Source organism: Dipodomys ordii, unplaced genomic scaffold, assembly GCF_000151885.1.
Source record: "Dipodomys ordii isolate 6190 unplaced genomic scaffold, Dord_2.0 Scaffold95, whole genome shotgun sequence".
Classification (NCBI taxonomy): Eukaryota; Metazoa; Chordata; class Mammalia; order Rodentia; family Heteromyidae; genus Dipodomys; species Dipodomys ordii.
Window position 1 is genome coordinate 4546679 of NW_012267311.1, and position 19877 is coordinate 4566555.

Below are 19877 nucleotides of genomic sequence, written 5' to 3' on the forward strand. Positions count from 1 at the left end.
GATTTCTTCCCCTTTCAGTTTAGCTTTTTTGTGTCAAAAGGATCCCTAGAAGAAAGATAACCTCCATAACCTAGAAACACAAATTTTTATTTATCACTTTGCTAGTAAACTTTGAGCAATTTTTACTTCACCCCTCTCCCTCTTGGCTTCTATGGATATAATATATTTGTTTATTAGCATTCATTAAAAACTCGAGTCTCCAGTTTGACTGATTAAAAAAACAAACATGAGCCAGGTGCTGGTGGCTCACACTTGTAATCCTAGCTACTCAGAAGGCTGGGATCTGAGCAACGCAGTTTGAAGCCAGCCTGGGCAGAAAAGGCCCTGTGAGAATCGTCAATAAACTATTCAGAAAAGCTAGAAAGTAGCACTGTGGCTCAAGTGGTAGAGCACTAGCCTTGATCACAAAGAGACTCAAGGGTAGCACCCAGGCCCTGAGTTCAAGCCCCAGGACTGGCAACAAACAAACAAACAAACATGAATTCATAGTATTTATTTTGTGAAATGAAAGAAATAGAATTGTCTAAGGGCTGTTAGCCCTATCCAAAACATTTCGAAATTTTGCTTTGCAAGAATAAGTATTAAAAGAAAAGGAGCCATCAGTATCTTTTTTTTTTTTGTGCCAGTTATGGGGCTTGAACTCAGGGGCTGGGTGCTATCCCTGAGCTCTTTTGCTCAAGGCTAGCACTCTAACACTTGAGCTCAGCACCACTTCCGGCCTTTTCTGTTTATGTGGTACTGAGCAATCAAATCCAGGGCTTCATGCATGGTAGGCAAGCACTCTACCCCTAAGCCACATTCCCAGCCCTCATCAGTATCTTAATGCTAGTGTCAATATGAATCCCCAAATACTCAAAGCTGGTGTCCTTTGGTGGTTTTGTGTGCTTTCTTCTTTAAGAAATTCAGCCGGGCGCTGGTGGCTCACGCCTGTAATCCTAGCTACTCAGGAGGCTGAGATCTGAGGATCGCGGTTCAAAGCCAGCCGGGCAGGAGAGACCCTGAGACTCCTATCTCCAATAAACCACCAGAAAACCGGAAGTGGCGCTGTAGCTCAAGTGGTAGAGCGCTCACCTTGAGCTGAAGAGCTGAGGGACAGCGCCCAGGCCCCGAGTTCAAGACCCACGACCGACAAAAAAAAAAAAAAAAAAGAAATTCAGACATTTTTGATGCCCTAGTATATTCTGCTTCTCTCTAGAAAATAATTGCTGATTCCTTTTTTTTCTTTAGGCCAATAGAACTTTTCAGGAGTTATAATGCTCAGTAAGATCAAGGAGAAAATAATTATTGATTCCTTTTTTTTCTTTAGGCCAACAGAACTTTTCAGGAGTTGTAATGCTCAGTCAGATCAAGGAGCCATGAATGACATGAAGCTGTGGGAGAAAGGAAGTATAAAGATGCCATTCATCAACATCCCTGTTCTTGATATTAAAAAGTGCCATCCTGAAATGTGGAAAGCAATAGCTTGTTCACTACAGATTAAACCTTGTCATAGTAAATCTCGGGGAAGTATTATTTGCAAGTAAGTTTCATTATCATGACTCCCACTTTCTACCCTTGATCTCTACCTAGAGCCTCTCTTACAGAATTTTTTTCTTCAGCCTCCTTTTGCCTTTCACTCCTCTGTTTGTCAGATGCTTTCCTATTTTATCCTCCTCTGCTTAGATTACTGTTCCTCCCATTCCCACTGACTGTCCAAACTCCTCTCAAATACCAGACATTCCTACGGAGTCTTTACCAGACTTCTCCAGCTGATAGTAATTTATCCTTACTACAAATATTCCTGGAGGCCTTTAAAGTGTACTTCTGTAAGGAATCTAATTCAAGAAACATTTACTAAATACCTTTAATGCACAATTCTATTTGTATACCTTAAACTTGTCTTATATTCTATTAGTTTGCTCTACTTAAAGAACCTGTTCTTTTTTTGTGACATTTTTCTGTTCTCTTTCTTTTTCTCCTCTTCAGATGTTGACATAATCTTGATAAACAGTAGGTATCTTATAAATGTTTGAAGAGTGAAAGAGCAGTGATAGAGTCATTATGGCCTGTTCTCAGTAGACATTTTTGCATGGCTTACTTAGGCAACCTAGGATAAAGGTGAAACTGAACTGTTAACTGTAGTGGTCTACAGTAGCTGTTCTTCAAGCATCTCTTTTTGTTCCTAAAGCTTTTCCAAGACCAAATTAATTTTTAGTCCCTAAGCTGTTGGTAAGTGATTCAGAACTGCTGGTACTTCATGGACCATTAGATATTATTTCAACCTTAAAAAGCTTCCTTATCTGTTTTCTGACTTCACTTGAGGATGACTTGAGTAGGTAGACAAGGAGATGTAACTAGGAGATGATAAACAAGAAGCAACCGTGGGAAATACGTGGACTCTCAGCACAGAAAACTTGCAGGAAAGGAGTCAAGTTCTTCTTCAACATTCAGACAATTTATAGTAATAGACTTTCCAGTTATGATAGCTAAAAAAGATGTTTAAAAAGAGAAAGGAGAAGGGAAAGGAAGCAAACAAGAAAGCATAAGATCTGAGATCTTGAAAGTGAAGGCATATAGTTTTGCAAAAGGCAAATCAAGATAGCTTAATTTAATTTCCTTTCAAAGATGATGAAAAGCCATGTTGATAGGTATAACTTTGAGATACTGAAGGCATGGCTCAAGTGTGGAGGGCTTGCCTTATTTCCACAGGCCCTAGGTTTAATTCCCAACCATCCCCTTCACACACAAAGTGTAAAATTTGAGCAAGATTTTTTATCTCAGATAATAGAAAGTTAGGAATGCCTTGAGTGTACTATGCAGCTGGAAGTTTATTGTGTCTCTTCTTTCCTTTTACCCAATTGTGAAACATTGTTAATTGATGAAAACTCAAAGCTTCAGGAACTGATGTAATTTTGACCAAACAACATGAGAAGGTTCCTTGAACCCTAAATTTGTGTACATTTTTCTTTTCAAGATCAGATTGTGTGGAGATTCTCAAAAAATGTGGAGACCAAAACAGATTCCCTGAAGATCACACAGCTGAAAGTATTTGTGAGCTTCTGTCACCCACAGATGACCTAGAGAACTGCATACCTTTGGATACGTATCTCAGTAAGTACTGTTGGTGTTTGCTTTTAGATTTCAAAGTCATGAGCATCTGTCTATTGAGCAGGGGTTGTTCAATGATGCCTTCTCAGTCACACAAGCTTACCATATTTGCTTGGCCCCTTTTTGGCCCATGTAAGCCTGATCTAAAACTTTGTAAGCACAAGTGGCAGTAAGCCAGGCACTGGTAGCTCACATCTGTAATCCTAGCTACTTCGGGGCTAGGATTACTTGGGAGCTGTGTAGATTATTGGAATTGTAGTTCAAGGCTACTCTATACAGAAAAGTTCTTGAGACTCCTCAATGGAGAACCTGTTATCCTCCCTACCTGGAAGCCTAACATGGGTGAATATCAATCAGGCAAACACCCAAAGAGGCAGAGAGACCCTACCAGCAGATAAAAGAGCTGGAGGTGTCATTTAGCAGTTAGAGCACACACCTAGCAGGCTTGAGGGCTGGAATTCAGATTTCAAAACTAACAGGAAAAAAATGTTATATTATTGTGAGAAAATGTGAACTGATCAGTCAGGAATTCTAAGCAAAGAATCAAATATCATTCTCAAGTTTCTTTACTGTATTTTTGCCATCATATGATCAGAAAGTGAAATTTCCCTCAGCTTTTTTGTTATCAGAAGATATTCTGATATACCCAAATATAGCTGAGCCAGGCCTGGCTTAAACTCACTCAATTCAAAGTGAAGAATGATGCTTGGATTAACACAGGAAAACGTAATTTATCTCCTTGATTTAGCTTCTGTTTGCCAAGTGCTGCTGCCAAGAGCTACAGAAGTATGTTGGTATGTCATTGAGGGATTCTAGAGCTGAGCATCTTGGCAGCAGTGTGACCTTGCCCGGAAGCTGGGCATAACAAGTGCAACTCCTACTGTCAGGAGTTAGACAATGTGTGAAGTGTTCAGGCGGCCACCAGGGGGCACATGAGCCATGAGCTAGCGGGAAAAGCAGACAGTGAAGTCTACCTACTTTTTTTTTTTTTCCTGTGCAGATAGAATTAAATTTTTAAATAACAAAACAAAACATAGAAGTAAAAGATAGCCCAGAAACAAATACCATCTTAGGCATCCAGATTTCTGGCCTCCATAGCACCTGACTTTAGTCATCTTAAGTTACTCCATGTGTTTTTACCACACAGGTCTATTCGGGTTCTAGCTTCTATATGCTAACTCTGGGTGGTACCCCTAATTGTACAGAAAAACTGGGAAAATTATCTTTTTTAGTTATGAGTTTATTGTTACCCTAAGTACAGTTGGAGATTTATTAGTAAACAGGGAGAGAAGGGTGTATTCTGAATTTGTAGCTGATAGTATATGCCAAGACTAGTATATGCTTTCAAGACTAACAAACTATGGCTCTTAAACTTTTGTCTTTCTTTCCTCACATAAATAATACAAGCCTAGGCCTCTGTAACTGAGCAGATTACTTCTTTGGGCCTCAGATTCCCCATGCACAGAATGATTAAGCTGGAACTTAATCCAAGAGCTCTTCCACAACAGGCAAAATTAATATAGTCACAGCCCTGGACTCTAATACAGAAGTCACATATATGTATAGAAGGCATTACTTCATTAGGAGAAAAATCTTTGAAAAGTTTTTACTTGAATCATACTTTGAGACTTTCTCTTAGTTACAATTGCAAAGTTAAATATAATGTTACAGGGTTTATATTGCCATAATAGATTATCATGTTTGGTAAAGCATCCAGATTATCCCTCTTAGACATAAGCACCTATTTGATCAACCTATTGAAAATATTGAGTTACCTGAGTTTACCTTATTTATATATGCACACAAATATTTAGGTGGAGTTTTGTCCTTTCTTTACCAGATGTAAACACATTTTACCAGATATAAATTTTGTTTATGGGCTGAGAATGTGGTTTAGTGGTAGAGTGCTTGCCTAGCATGCATGAAGCACTGGGTTCAATTCCTCAGTACCACGTAAACAGAAAAAGTCAGAAGTGGTGCTGTGGCTCAAGTGGTAGAGTGTTAACCTTGAGCAAAAGAAGCTTAGGGACAGTGCCCAGACCCTGAGTTCAAGCCCCAGGACTGCCAAAAAAAAAAAAAAAAAGGAAAGAAAAACCAAAATATAAATAATATCTTGTCCGGGCTGGGAAGGTGGCTCAGTGGTAGATCGCTTGCCTTGCATGCATAAGGCCCTGGGTTCGATTCCTCAGCACCACATAAGCAAAAAAAAAAAAAGGCCAGAAGTGGTGTTGTGGCTCAATTGGTAGAGCACTAGCCTTGAGCTGAAGAGCTGAGGGACAGCGCCCAGGCCCAGAGTTCAGGCCTCACGACCAGACCCCCCCAAAAAAAATAATAATAATATCTTGCCCATCTATTTGTAACCCCTCTGAACAGTATTTTCACAATAAAAAATAAATAAAAATTTTAAAAATTTGTTTATATTTGGTAAAGACTTGTATGTTAAAGTCTTGTCTATTTGGGATTTATGGGGGGGGGGGAAATACATATATATTGAACTCAAAGCCTCACACTACCTCCACCTCAGTCTTGTTTTGTATCTTGTTTTGTATCTAGAATCTTGTCTACCATATTGTAGGTACTCAACAAATAAAAGAATGAATAAAAGCCTCTTTATGCTAAAATCACAAATGATGATCTGTTTTAATAGCTTATTAAGATCAAGCCTTTCTGCATATGTATTCTAGCCTCATTAATTCAAAAAGCTTACAGACTTCTGTTACTCTTTAAAGTTGTATGCACTTTAACTATTTTGTTGCTGTTTTTCTAGGGCCAAGTTCTTTAGGTAGTATTGTAGAAGAAGTGACTCACCCCTGTAACCCAAATCCTTGCCCAGCCAATGAGCTTTGTGAAGTGAACCGCAAAGGGTGTCCATCTGGAGATCCCTGCCTTCCGTATTCTTGTGTTCAAGGTAAGAGATAATAGGTCTGTGTGGCTGTGGGATGAGGAGAGATGCTGCTGGTGTTTCTTTTGGAATAATCTTTAAAGTAAGGTTGCAAGGGTTTCTATTTCTCTATTGTTTTCCTGTGATATTTAAGATTTTCCCAGAAAACATTTATGATGTATGTAAGCAAAGAAAAAGATATGTAATTTTCAGTTAACATTTAGATGGTAAACTAATAGTATCAGTCCAAAATGTGATTATCATAAATTACAATATTCAGACTATAAGAGAAGTTTGAGCCAGCCTTTTAAACTTTCTCTTCATGTTATAGTGTTTGGCAAATCTACTATACATTGTTCATGGGTTGGTTTTTTTTTTCTTTTCTGTAGTATGCAGAGAAATATAATACCCTCAGCTTCCCAAGTTCTGGGATTAGAGGTATACATCATTATACCCAGCCAAAACTACATATTATATAGCATTTTTGTACCAAACTGTAGCTAACTTCAGAGTATTGGTCCTTAATTACCACTGCCCCCTAGAACATAGAATTTTCCTTTGAGAGGATATTTTAAAAAATATTTTGTGCTTTTCCTGGGGCTTGAACTCTGGGCCTGGATGCTCAAGGCCAGTGCTCTACCACTTGAGCCACAGCTCCACTTCTAACTTTTTGGTGGTTATTCATAGATAAGAGTCTCACAGAATTTCCTGCCAAAGCTAGTTTTGAACCACAATCCTTAGATTTCAGCTTCCTGAGTAGTTAGGATTACAGGTGTGAGCCACCAGCACCTGGCAAAGCAATTTCTTAATTTAGGGAAATTTCTATTATATAATGTTTTTTGGGTTTTTGGGGGATCCAGTCATGGGGCCTGAACTCTGGGCCTGGGCGCTGTCCCTCAGCTCTTCAGCTCAAGGCTAGTGCTCTCCACTTCAGCCACAGCACCACTTCTGGCATTTTTCTTTTTGCTTATGTGGTGCTGAAGAATTGAACCCAAGGCCTCAGGTATGCAAGGCAAGCGATCTACCACTGAGCCACCTTCCCAGCCCCTATATAATCTTTAATAGCTTCACAGCCCCTATAAGACTTTATTCAGTAGATCCTATCTAATATTGTAAAACATTGTCATGAAAATAATACCAGTAATGAATTATTTTTGTACAGGCTGCAAATTGGGAGAAGCATCTGATTTCATCGTCCGTCAAGGGACACTAATCCAGGTGCCATCATCTGCAGGGGAAGTTGGTTGTTATAAAATCTGTTCATGTGGACAAAGCGGACTTTTAGAAAACTGTATGGAGATGCACTGTATAGACCTCCAGAAGTCTTGTATTGTTGGAGGAAAAAGAAAAAGTGAGCCTTGAACTGTATTTGTGCTTTGTTTGTACTATGATTGGTTGTCTTCACTTTATAGAACAAACAGTGATGGGTTCTTACCAGCATATTAGGAACTTAGAAGAATATGATGGGGTCCAAATGCAAAAATACAAATATCTTAGGTTTAAGTCCCTCTTTTGCATACTCCAAAATCATCTTTCAAAAATTTCTATTTTGAGCCAGGTGTTGGTGGCTCATGCCTGTACTCCTAGGAAGCTGAGATCTGAGGATCATGGTTCAAAGCCAGACCAGACAGGAAAGAACTGTGAGACTATTATCTCCAGTTAACCACCTGAAAACTGGAAGTAGCTCTGTAGCTCAAGTGGTAGAGTGCTAGCTTTGAGCAAAAGAGCTCAGGGAGAGCGTCCAGGCCCTGAGTTCAATCCCTATGACCAACAAAAAAACAAAAATAAAAATTCTATTTTGAAACTTTTTGAAGAGTCTTTAACTCCCATTTCCTATATGGGAAGCAGGAAATATTTTTCTCTCTTCCTCATTTCTCCCTATTTTAACCCTGTTTTACTAAAATAAATTCCTTACTAAAACTTAAGAAATAGTTTTAGAACTATTAAAATTTTAATTTTTATTCTATTTTTTAATGCATAATATAGTTCAGTGCTCTCTTATCCTTTCTCTCAGGTCATGGAACATCATTTAGTATTGACTGCAATATCTGTTCTTGTTTCGCTGGCAATCTGGTATGTTCTACTCGCCTCTGCCTCAATGAGCACAGCTCAGATGATGACCGTCGTATCTTCACAGGTGACTATGAACATCAAGCCTGTTGGGGGCAGGGAGGCATCATTGCTTTGTGCTCATTGTTCCTTTAAGGCAGCCTCTCTAGTCTTGCTTTAACTGCAAATATATACCATAAAATCAGTACAGAATCTGGGGCTGGGAAGGTGGCTCAGTGGTAAAGCGCTTGCTTTGCATGCCTGAGGCCCTGGGTTTGATTCCTCAGCACCACATAAACAAAAAGAAAAGCAAAAAAGCCGGAAGTGGCACTGTGGCTCAAGTGGTAGAGCGCTAGCCTTGAGCTGAAGAGCTGAGGGACAGCGCCCAGGCCCAGAGTTCAGGCCCCACGACCGGACCAAAAAAAAAAAAAAAATCAGTACAGAATCTGAGGACAAAATACTTACTTGATCTTAGTTTCATCCTGTATTGATTTTAGGCATTAAATTAAATGGTTCCTTGGGGCCCTTCCAGCACAAATATTCTCGGATTCCATGAGTCAGAAAGAATAGGGTCTATGAGTAGGATGGTTTCAGTTAAATGGAACTTTTCTGCCTAGTGAAATACCCCCACATCCCCCTACCATGTAGTCTAAATGTGTTTTTAAGGTGTTTTTTGCCATTGCCTGAGCTTATTGATTTCCACAGATAGTATCATACCTCATCCCATACTATTTTCTTGATTTTACCATGTTTTATGCTGTGGTATTGTGCTCACATCAGCAGCAACAGATGTATGGCCTGGTAATATGGACATTTTCTGCGATGAAGCTGCACTTGACAACAGCAGTAGCCCAGTCTGCTGGTATCTACTGATGCTGTTTTCTCCCAGATCTCAAGTACCTTTGGTTCTGGGTAAAGACATTCTAGGTCTTTACCTCATACTTCCATTTCATGCCACTGCAGTACCAGTGGATTCTTGATTCTTTTTTCCCAGGAGTTAGTATTAGAGGCCAAGAAGGTGGGGTTGGTGTTGGGGAGAAAAGAATAAGGTTTTACCCACCTTGTATCTCCAGTCCTTTGGAAATAAAAAGGAGACTAAAAGTAAGAAGTGAGGGCTGGGAATGTGGCTTAGTGGTAGAGAGCTTGCCTAGCATGCATGAAGCCCTGGGTTCCATTCCTCAGTACCACATAAGCAGAAAAACCTAGAAGTGGAGCTGTGGCTCAAGTGGTAGAGTGCTAGTCTTGAACTCAGGCCCTGAGTTCAAGCCCCAGGACTGGCAAAAAAAACAAAAACAAAAAACTAATAATAAAAAGTTAGAAGTGAGGGGCTGGGAAGATGGCTCAGTGGTAGAGCGCTTGCCTTGCATGCTTGAGGCCCTGGTTTTGATTCCTCAGAACCACATAAACAAAAAGAAAAAAGCCGGAAGTGGCACTGTAGCTCAAGTGGTAGAGTGCTAGCCTTGAGCTGAAGAGCTGAGGGACAGCACCCAGGCCCAGAGTTCAGGCCCCACGACTGGACCCAAAAAAAAAAAAAAAAAAGTTAGAAGTAAACAGTAGACTGATAAGGAAGTAGGTGGGGAACCAACCCACCTCATCCAGTGAGTCTCAGTCTCTGCTGGCTTAGTACAGTCATAACATCCTCCCTCATTATTGCCCTTTGTTCTGTTCCAATGAGAACAATTCATTGTGCTTAGAAAAACCATAGAAGAATCTGAACATAAGAGTGACCCAAAAATTTATAAGAAAGGTCTTTATTGTTTATTATATATTTATTTATTTACTTGCTTATTTGTTTGTTAGTTTGTTTTAAACAGCTAAATATTAACTATTAAGTTAGCAGATGCTAAGGGAATTCTACTGGCCCCAAACTGCAACACATTTCTTGTGATTAAGTGTTCAAGTCCACACATGATTCAGAAGGAGATAGTCATAAAAATTTTTAAGTTTCAGGGTCTGGGAAGGTGGCTCAGTGGTAGAGCGCTTGCCTTGCATGCATGAGGCCCTGGGTTTGATTCCTCAGCACCACATAAGAAAAAAGCCGGAAGTGGCGCTGTGGCTCAAGTGGTAGCCTTGAGCTGAAGAGCTGAGGGACAGCACCTAGGCCCAGAGTTCAGGCCCCATGACCGGACCCCCCCCAAAAAAAATTTAAGTTTCAAAACTATACTTTTCCGCTTTACCTTCCTGTTCTTCCCAATCCCTGAATAAATGACAGGGGAAGGAACCTATAGGAGGCATCTATGAACCTTGCTTTGTCTTGTTTTTGGTATTACCCTTAATACTTAAGAAATCCCCTAACCCAGAGTTGAGACATCTAAATCTCAGATTTTACATGCCAGATCAGGAGAAGCAAGCTTTATTTTTCTACATACAGTCTTCTTTATAAGGATCTGCTTGTAGGACCGTGGTCTGCAGTTCCCCTGTCCACTGGCTGACAAAGGAAAGCTGCCTTGCACTCATTCAAAGCTGTGCTGCCTTTGAAAAAGCAGAGATGGCAAGGTAGCCATATTTCTCTGACTTAATGTATGAACATAGGACTGCCACATGATTGTTAATGGTCCACCTTCATAAGGACAAATGGAAGAAAGGAAGTCTACGTGGGTGTATATTTGAGGCTGTGTCTGAAACCAGAGTTTTAGATGCCAGCCCCAAACTCCAGGAATTCCACATGTCAGGCCTGATTATTGCCCCTGTATGCCAAATAAAAAGATATGGTGAGGAGCAGAGAGAGGGTTTTTTTTTCTTTTTTTTTCGGTCGTGGGGCTTGAACTCGGGGCCTGGGTGTTTTCCCTGTGATCTTCAGCCCAAGACGAGCACTCTACCACTTGAGCCACAGCACCACTTCCAGAGAGAGGTTTTTTATGTAGCAGCTATGGGAAGACAGCACTTTAGCTCGTCCTCAGACATCTTCTAGGTGTAGACATGAACTATAGGCCTGGTTATTATTTCATTCCTTGGAGGGGATTCTGGAGAAGTTGCTATTACTGTAATCACTGGTCAGAATAGTCATCATTGTTGTAAAGTGTTTTGTCCTGAGGAATCACAATTGGTACTTAAGAGTAATTTCAGTTCTTTGTCATAAAGCCATAAAGATGCAATCAGTCAGCCCTATCCTGTTCCTCCTGAATTCCAAAGTGATTGCAAAGTAACTACAGAGAATGACTTAGAGCAAAGGTACATATGTTAAGCTTTTCTTCTGTTTTTAATTTAGAGACCCAAATAAGTAGTCAGTGCTCTTCAGCAATGAAGTGGGATGTTTTTGTTTTGATTTGTGTGTGTGTGTGTGTGTGTGTGTGTGTGGTGGTACTTTGATTTGAATGTAGGACCTGGGCTCTGTCCCTGAGATTCTTCTTCTCAAGGCTAATGGCTCTATCACTTGAGCCACAGTGGCTTTCAGCTTTTTCTGAATTGTTTATTAGAGATAAGGATCTCACATGCCAGGCACTGGTGGCTCATGCCTGTAATCCTAGCTACTCAGGAAGTTTAGTTTGTTCACTTGGTTGGTGCTTTACTACTTGAGCCACACCTCTAATCCAGCTCTCTGCTAGTTATTTTGGGGATGGAGTCTTATGGACTTGGCTGTCTTTGAACCCAGTCCTTCATGTCTCAGCTTCCTGAGTAGCTACAATGATAAGTATGAGCCCCTGTTGCTCCGCTAGAAAATGAAGCTTTCTAGCATGTCTTCCATTTCCTCTCTTCAGGCCTGCCCTGTAACTGCGCAGATCAGTTTGTCCCTGTTTGTGGACAGAATGGACGCACTTATCCCAGTGCCTGTATTGCACGCTGTGTGGGTCTCCAAGACCACCAGTTTGAGTTTGGATCATGCATCTCCAAGGACCCTTGTAATCCTAATCTCTGTCCAAAAAACCAAAGGTAAGTTGAAAGCTTTTCTTTTTTTCCCCCTCAACCCCAAACCAGCACTTACAAAACATCTACCATCCATGTATCAGATGGTGAAAACACAAAGGTGGGTTGGGTTGAAAGGCAGTCTGTGGCCCAGTATTGTGACACACATATATAATCTCAGCATTGAAGAGACTGAGGCAGAAGACTGAGCTTGATTTCAAGGTCAGCGTGGGCTATATAGTGTGACATTGCCCCCACCCCCCAAAATGTGCTCTCTTTCTTAAAGAGTATGGAATCTAAAAAGAAAAAGAGCCAAGTAAAACTGCTAAGTAAAAAAAGAGCCAAGTAAATCTTCCAACATGATTGGGACCCCAAATATGGGCAGTTAGTGCAGCCTGGAGAGGAAAGGCTCAGGAGGATGTGACACGCTGCTGAATCCGGGAGGATGAGCAGCCACAGCATGGGTGCAGGGAGAAATGTGGTATGGGTAAAGGCAGACGGCTACAGGAGCGGAAGTCATGAGTGTTGGAAATGAGGATTTAGGAGAGCTGTGGAGAAATAAGGAATTGAAAATTAAACAAGGTCCAGACATTACTAGAAGAATCCACTTTGGTGGCATTCTCAGTAAGTAAGTAGTCCAACTAGCGTCAACTTCTTAGTCTGGTAGGTACAGAAATCTGAAAATTTTTTTAGGACATAAAGTGAAACCTCTTTTTTGTTTTCTTTTTGGTGGTCCTGGGATTGAAGCTGGAGCCTCATGCTTGTGAGGCAGGTTCTCTACCAGTTGAGCACGCCTTTCTAACCCCTTTTTTGTCTGGGTTATTTTTGAGTTAGGGTTTTAATGCCAAAACCAGTCTGAGTTATAATCCTCCTGGTGCTTCCCCATCTCTCTGGAGAAGACAGTCAGATGTCATTGTACCTTGCCAGCCATTGGTTGAGATGGAGTTTTTCTTAAACTTTTTTTTGCCCAGGCTGGCCTCAGACTAAGATCTGAGATCCTCTGATGTCTACCCCTCAAGTAGCTAGGATTGTAGGCTTGAGCCACAGTACCTAGCAAAAGCTTTCCTTAAGATAGATTTTTTTTTTTAGCCAAGTAAAATTAAGCACAAGAAAATGTTTCATTTGTTATTGGAGCCCATCTACCTGGCCTCCTGTCTCAGTACTTCTACCTGTGCTTGCATCCTTGGCTCTTGAAATCTCTCTCCCTTCCCCTTTCCCCAGTATCACATTCTGGATCCTCACTTCAGTGTTGATGTCTGCTTCCTCAGTCTGGTCCACTGTATATACCCTTCTTACCCACCCAGCTTCAGTTAGAATGGTGTATCCCCCCAGGCTTCCACCCAGTAACTCATTCCCTTGGGCAATTTGTATGGCATTGCTACCTCAATAGCCTATTCTGCATGCTTGATGCTACCCCTCTACATAAGCTCTTGTATCTCTTGCTTTTTTCTCAGCCACCTGGGCCTCATTCATGGCTCTGCTAGCCCCACCATAATCTTCCTCCCCACCCCTCATCCCGGACCCTACAGCTGGCTCATGCGCTGCATTCATCTTTTTCAGATGTGTTCCCAAGCCACAAGTCTGCCTGACAACTTTTGATAAATTTGGATGTAGTCAGTATGAGTGTGTGCCAAGACAGCTCGCCTGTGACCAGATTCGTGATCCTGTGTGTGATACAGACCACATGGAGCATAATAATCTCTGCACTTTATACCAAAGAGGAAAAAGCCTCTCCTACAAAGGCCCGTGTCAGGTATGTTGTTTGGCTGACAAACAAAGTACACTGGGCAAAAAAAATGGGTTTGTGATCCTTTACAGGCAAGAAGAATTAGGCCCTCCACTGAAAAAGAACACTGGCTCTTCTCATTCTGAAAGGCTGTCTGGCTAGTGCGTACCTCTATGCAGCTAATGTAGAAGAAGCAAGCAGAGACAGTGACTTCTTGCTGCCATTTGTAGGAAAAGGACTTTGGTTTCATTCCAAATGTACTTCCCAAAATTCTATGCATCGTCCCCACTAGGAAACAAATCAGGAAGAAAAGAAAAAGTTTCCCCATCTTTGTACTTCTCTCCTACCACTTACAGTGATTGAAAACTTCTCTAAGATGTCTGTCCTTTTACATTCGCCTATATCTTAGTCTTGAAGGGTTGTGGAATCTGCATCCACATTAAATGACTAATCACATAAACCGCCCCTTTGGAACTTCCCACATGAACCACATATTCTGTCCTGGGGGATACCCATCTCTGGGCCTAGATTCCCTTATCCACTACTCCCTAACAGCTTCCAAGGTTGTATCTCATTCTCTGGTCTTGGTTAGAAAAGTCCCTTTAGCTTGTTTACCTAAACTTGTTTTCTCTCAACACTTAGATTCCATTTGTATTGATATCTTCCTCTCTAAATTGCCAGTCTTCTCTTCTTCCTCTTTTACTCATCCTGTTTATGCTTTTTCCTGACCTACCCAGGAATAAGCCCAGAGTCTGTCTGTTCCACTATTATCTTCACTCTTTTCTCTCCTTTTCCTATACCCACGATGAAATGGTAAGGCCTCCACATTCAGAGAAAGATTGATCTTATTTTCTTCAAACAGATTTTCTTGGATTTTTAAGAGCTATCTGGGTGGAGGAGTTGTGAGAGGATATATTTATTTCATACCTGTTTATATGAAACGACCACCCAGGTCAGAGAGATTGAGTGGTCACCTTTTCAGTTCATTCTTGAGACAGCTGTGTTGTTCTTTGCTTACTACTGTGTCTTTTTCCTTTTTTGAGCATAGAAGCCAGTTGCCAGTGGTTCACACCTGTAATCCTGGCTACTCAGGAGGCTGAGAACTGAGATTCACAATTTGAAGCCAACCTGGGCAGGAAAATCCAAGAGACTCTATCTCCAATTAACCACACACACACACACACACATACACACACACACACACACACACACACACACAGCCTCAAGTAGAGCTGTGGTACAAGTAGTAGAGTGCTAGCCTTGAGCAAAAAAAATCTCAAGGACAAGAGAGAGAGAGAAGGTGAGAGAGATAGAGACCCCCTGTCCTCCTGATCAGGACTGGTACACCATGGCAGTTCCCTGGCTAACTGTGATTTGTTTGCCCTCAGCCATTCTGCAGAGCCACAGAGCCTGTCTGTGCCCACAATGGTGAGACCTATAGTAGTGTGTGTGCTGCCTACTCTGATCGCGTGGCAGTTGATTACGATGGACCCTGCCAGGCTGTTGGGGTCCTCTCCGAATACAGTTCTGTCACTGAGTGTGCTGCTGTGAAGTGTCCTCCACTTTTGGCAACAGGGTGCAAACCCATCATCCCACCTGGTAGGCTGGAGGTATTTGGGGTAGGCACGGGTGGAATTGGAAGAATTTGCTTATTCTCTTCAAGAAAGTCAGTCTGACTAGTTTATTTAAATTTTTCAAGAGACTCACACATTAGTTAGACATAATATTCTGGATTGACCTGGAAAAGTTATGGATTACCTTAGGTATCATCTGGTCTGGTGACTTCAGAACAGTAGGGCATTCTTTTTTCAAGCAAATTTTGCACCAAACACTAATATATAAAATGATAAAGTAATTACTAGGCACTTGGGGCTCATGCCTATAATACTACCTGTTCAGGAGGCTAAGATCTGAGGATCACAATTTAAAGCCAGACTAGCAAGACAGTCCATCTCCAGTTAACCACTAAAAAGTTGGAAGCAGAGATGTGGATCAAGTGGCAGAGTACTATCCTTAATCCAAAAAAAAGACCAAAGACAGGATCCAGGCCCTAAGTTCAAGCCCCAAAACCAGCATAAAATAAATAAAATAAAGTAGTACTTATTTTCTAAAATTGTTATTAGATTAAACATATAGTATTTACTTATAAAAGTAATGAACACTGAATTAGTAAATATATAATCAAAGAAGTTTTGAAGAACACCAACATTTGAAGTTGAGAGAGATAAAAAAGAGTTGTCATATTACCCTGAGTATCTTAATTCAATTGGTTTAGTTGCATATAATCAGCAAGTTTGTGGGGGTTTTAAAGCAGTTTGCCTGTGATCTCACACTCTTCAGAGGTGGCAGGTAAGACTGTATTGCAAAACTATACAGAGCAGGTTAATCTGGAGTCTTCCGTGCATTCACTCATCGAATATTCACTGAGCTTCCACTGTTTGCCAGACAGTCTTCTAAGCACTAGGGATGTAGCAGTGAACTAAAAGGATTATTTTCCTCCTGTTTCAAGGGAGCTGACACAAGTTACTGTGCAGATCTGTACTGTCAGGAGCACCAAGTGCAATGAAGCAGAACGAAGTGGAATAGTGAAGGCCAACTGTGGAGGGCTGGCTAATGGATTGATTACTGAGCTCTGCCATGTTCAATGTGGTATAACATTAAATTCGATCATGCCATATCTTGCTGTGGTTTTTAAACAGTTTTCAGATCATTTTAAAATTAAATTGAAAGCAAATGCTGTGAACTCCCAAATCATAAGCTCTTTATTTGCAAACAAACAAAGGCCCAGTGAGAACATTTGGCCAGGATCACAGAGTGAGATGGAGGCAGGGCAGAATTAGGCCCTGTGTCTTTCTTCGGTGCCTGTCTGTGTGCTCTGTTACACCGCAGCTTCCTCTCCCTGAGCAGGATGGAGGCAGGGGTGAAGAAAGAACTTTGGTAAACTCACAGATTACAAGGCCACAGGTTGGTCAGGCAGTATATCTGAAAAGAGAATCATCACAAAACTTTTGAATTCTTGTTAATTCTGAACCCATACAAAATGGTTTCTGTTACAGGTGCTTGTTGTCCATTATGTGCTGGGATGTTAAGAGTTTTATTTGACAGAGAAAAACTGGACACTATTGCTAAGGTATATTCCTTTATATGTCAGGTACCGTTGTAACCTTATTGCTAAACCTCTCAGAATCCTGGAAAGCAAATGAACTATCTCCATTTATAGATGAAGAAATGAATTTGCAGAAAAATGACTTGCCCACAACCATAGCCAGTATAAAGAGGGTTTGCATCGTAGTGAAGTCCCAACCTGTGCTTCTTCCTGTCACACCCCAGCTGTGCACATCAGTCAGCCTGAGCTTTTCTTAGAAAGCTTGGGGAGATGGTGAGCAGCTGCAGGTGGAGCAGGTGGCTGAGGCTGGTAGATTTCAAGATTTCAAATGATTTCAAGATGGCTGGTATCATACCAGCCCCAATTCCTCCAAGGTGACCTCCTGAAACCACCACCCTCCCTAGGTGGTTTTACCCTTTCCCTTCTCTACATCATCACATTTGCTGTGCCATTTGGTGAAGATAGGGTTCCCAGAATGTACAGCAAACACTTGCCACTGCCTACACAATCTTCTCTATTTTGATTAAAATACTTAGTCTTTGTAGAAAGACTGAGTCAGAATAATCACTATTTAAAAACCACATCTCTTGTGGGTGGGGATGGAAGGGAAAAACTGGGAGAGAGCAAGGGAAGAGGAGATATTGTCCAAAGAAAAATGTACTCCTGGGCTGGGAAGGTGGCTCAGTGGTAGAGCGCTTGCCTTGCATGCATGAGGCCCTGGGTTCGATTCCTCAGCACCACATAAGCAGAAAAAAAAGAAAAGTGTACTCTTTACCTGACTTATATAACTGTAACTCCTCTGTACATCACCTTTATAATAACAATTAAAAATTTTTAAAAATAAATGAAAATCACTTCTGGCTGGGCACCAATGGCTTATGCCTTTAATCCTATCTACTCAGAAGGCTGAGATCTAAGGATTACAGTTTAAAGCCAGGAAAGTCCATGGAACTCTTATCTCCAATTAACTACCCAAAACCTTGTGACTCAAAGTGGTAGAGCACTAGCCTTAAAATAGCCAAAGTTCAAGAACGGTGCTTTGGCCCTGAGTTCAAGCCTCCCAAGGCCAGCACATTGAAAAACAAAATAAAAACACAAACAAAAAACCTAGGACTTGGTCCATAGAGTCATTTTGGGGCCAAGGGTTCTTTAGTCAGCGTCTCCTCCAGTGGCCACTGAAGCAATGGCAGTAATGGCAGCTTAGGCAGTAGTAGTGACCTCTTCTTGTCCTCAGGTAATAAAAATGTTTTCTCCTTCTAGGTAACAAATAAAAAGCCAATAACAGTTCTGGAAATCCTTCAGAAAATCCGCATGCATGTTTCTGTCCCACAGTGTGATGTATTTGGATACTTCAGCATTGAGTCAGAAATAGTGATTCTGATCATTCCTGTGGATCATTATCCAAAACCTTTGCAGGTATCGCTCAGTGCATGGTGTGCACCGTCCTGTCACTTTCAGGTTGTGTGGACTTAGGTAGAGAGTACACATCAGGAGCAGGGAAGGATCAGGAGATGAGGAAACGGGGGCTCTTGGGGAGTTTGGAACCAAGAAGGGAGAAAAACAAGGGAGTCTCTGAAGAACCAAGTACTTTTCTAGACAGCTGAGGCCTGGCATCCATTTGTCAGGAATATAGTGGAGCCAGGGGAAGGGAAAAACTAAGGCACTGGGACTCAGAGGGTACAGAGATGGAGGGACTTTGAGAACACACCAGTGGCAGTCCACTTCTTATACAAATGAGGCCACTGAGGCCCAGGGAGGCAAGACTGGCACAGGCCTCACAGTGAGAAGGCCAGAAAGCCTCTGGCTTCCTCGGGGCTCTGCTCCTGCTGTAGAGGAAGCTAGACTTGTAAGCAGTTTTTCTTTCTCTAATTTAGGAGCAGGTGAAACCCAGATTTCAGCATGACAGTAGTGAGAGCTCAATAAGCAGGATGTTTACTTTGAGAACTGCCATCATTAGATAAGCCTGGTTAAAGTTAAATTGCTTTAGCCTCATGTTTAAAGAACCATTGAAGCACACTCCATTGACTGTTTAACCAAGTAAAGATGAAGTCTAGAGTACATAGGCAGTGAACGATGAGACAAGTTGATTGATTAGGGCAATGGCCTTGTCGTTCATTTCTGACTTTCTTTAATGCCTTACATATATGTAGTAAATTAAGGCTATAATAAAATGTTACTTTAGCTAAGAAAAGAAAGGCAAAGAGAATGAATGGTCCCTAGAAGGCTACATTACTTTAGGCATATGCGTGGAATCTGTCCAGTTTGACCTTTTCACATGTTCCTGTAGTTTTGTGTTGAACAGATCTTTTTCTCGTTCTCCCAGATTGAGGCTTGTAATAAGGAAGCAGAGAAGATCGAGTCCCTCATCAACTCTGACAGCCCCACTCTGGCATCCCACGTCCCTCTGTCTGCTCTCATCATCTCCCAAGCGCAGGTCTCCAACAGCCTGCCATCAGCTGCCATGGGGGCCAGGCCTTCTTGGAACTCCCTGCTCCTCCTCCTCAGCCTGGCCCTTGCCTTGCACATGCTCTGGACTCGTCACTGACTGCCCACAAAAAGTGCAAAATCTTCCTAGCCATAACTCTTCTACCTTGTGAAAGACATTCAAGACTGCGGGTTGGTGGTGGTACAGCGGCCAAGTAAAAGTACGTCACCTCTTGTCACCACACAGTATTTTTTTTTAATCCACCAATATATGTAGAGCTTTTGTCTTAGCTTTACAAATGGTAAATATGTTCTTCTTCCAAATACTAATGCATGAGGATGCCTCTTTCTGGTGGATCACGGCCTTGTGATTTACAATATTCTCAATGATGAGGTTCCCACTCTAGAACAACTTTAATATCCTTGATAAGAGCTAGAGGCATGGCTTAAGTGGGAGCAAGCACAAAGCCCTGAATTCAAACTTAGTACTGATCAATGAGATAATTGTTCTTTTTTTTGTTTGGGTTTTTTTTAACTGTATTTTTTTTGTCTTTTCTTTTTTGGTACTGGGGATCGAACCCAGGACGTTGCGTTGCTAGGCAAGTGCTTTGCCACTGAGCTACATCCCAGCCCGAGATAATTGTTCTTTAGAAAGAGAACTCACAGGCTGGGAAGGTGGCTCCGTGGTAGAGCACTTGCCTTGCATGCATGAAGCCCTGGGTTCAATTCCTCAGCACCACATAAACAGAAAAAAAACAAAA

At 41.5% G+C, this 19877-nt stretch overlaps 1 protein-coding gene across 1 annotated transcript in view; it reads left to right on the plus strand.

Annotated features, from left to right (window-relative positions):
* The window catches only part of Reck (reversion-inducing-cysteine-rich protein with kazal motifs), a 57640-nt gene extending 38036 nt beyond the window's left edge, over positions 1-19604 (plus strand). Inside the window, exons 11-21 of the mRNA XM_013026596.1 lie at positions 1307-1519; positions 2954-3090; positions 5855-5995; positions 7131-7319; positions 7983-8105; positions 11716-11887; positions 13421-13613; positions 14975-15185; positions 16643-16716; positions 17953-18108; positions 19016-19604. Of these exons, the coding sequence (XP_012882050.1) occupies positions 1307-1519; positions 2954-3090; positions 5855-5995; positions 7131-7319; positions 7983-8105; positions 11716-11887; positions 13421-13613; positions 14975-15185; positions 16643-16716; positions 17953-18108; positions 19016-19237 (1831 nt within the window). The 3' untranslated portion in view covers positions 19238-19604. The remainder of the gene's footprint in view (positions 1-1306; positions 1520-2953; positions 3091-5854; positions 5996-7130; positions 7320-7982; positions 8106-11715; positions 11888-13420; positions 13614-14974; positions 15186-16642; positions 16717-17952; positions 18109-19015) is intronic.
* Positions 19605-19877: the final 273 nt, after the last annotated feature.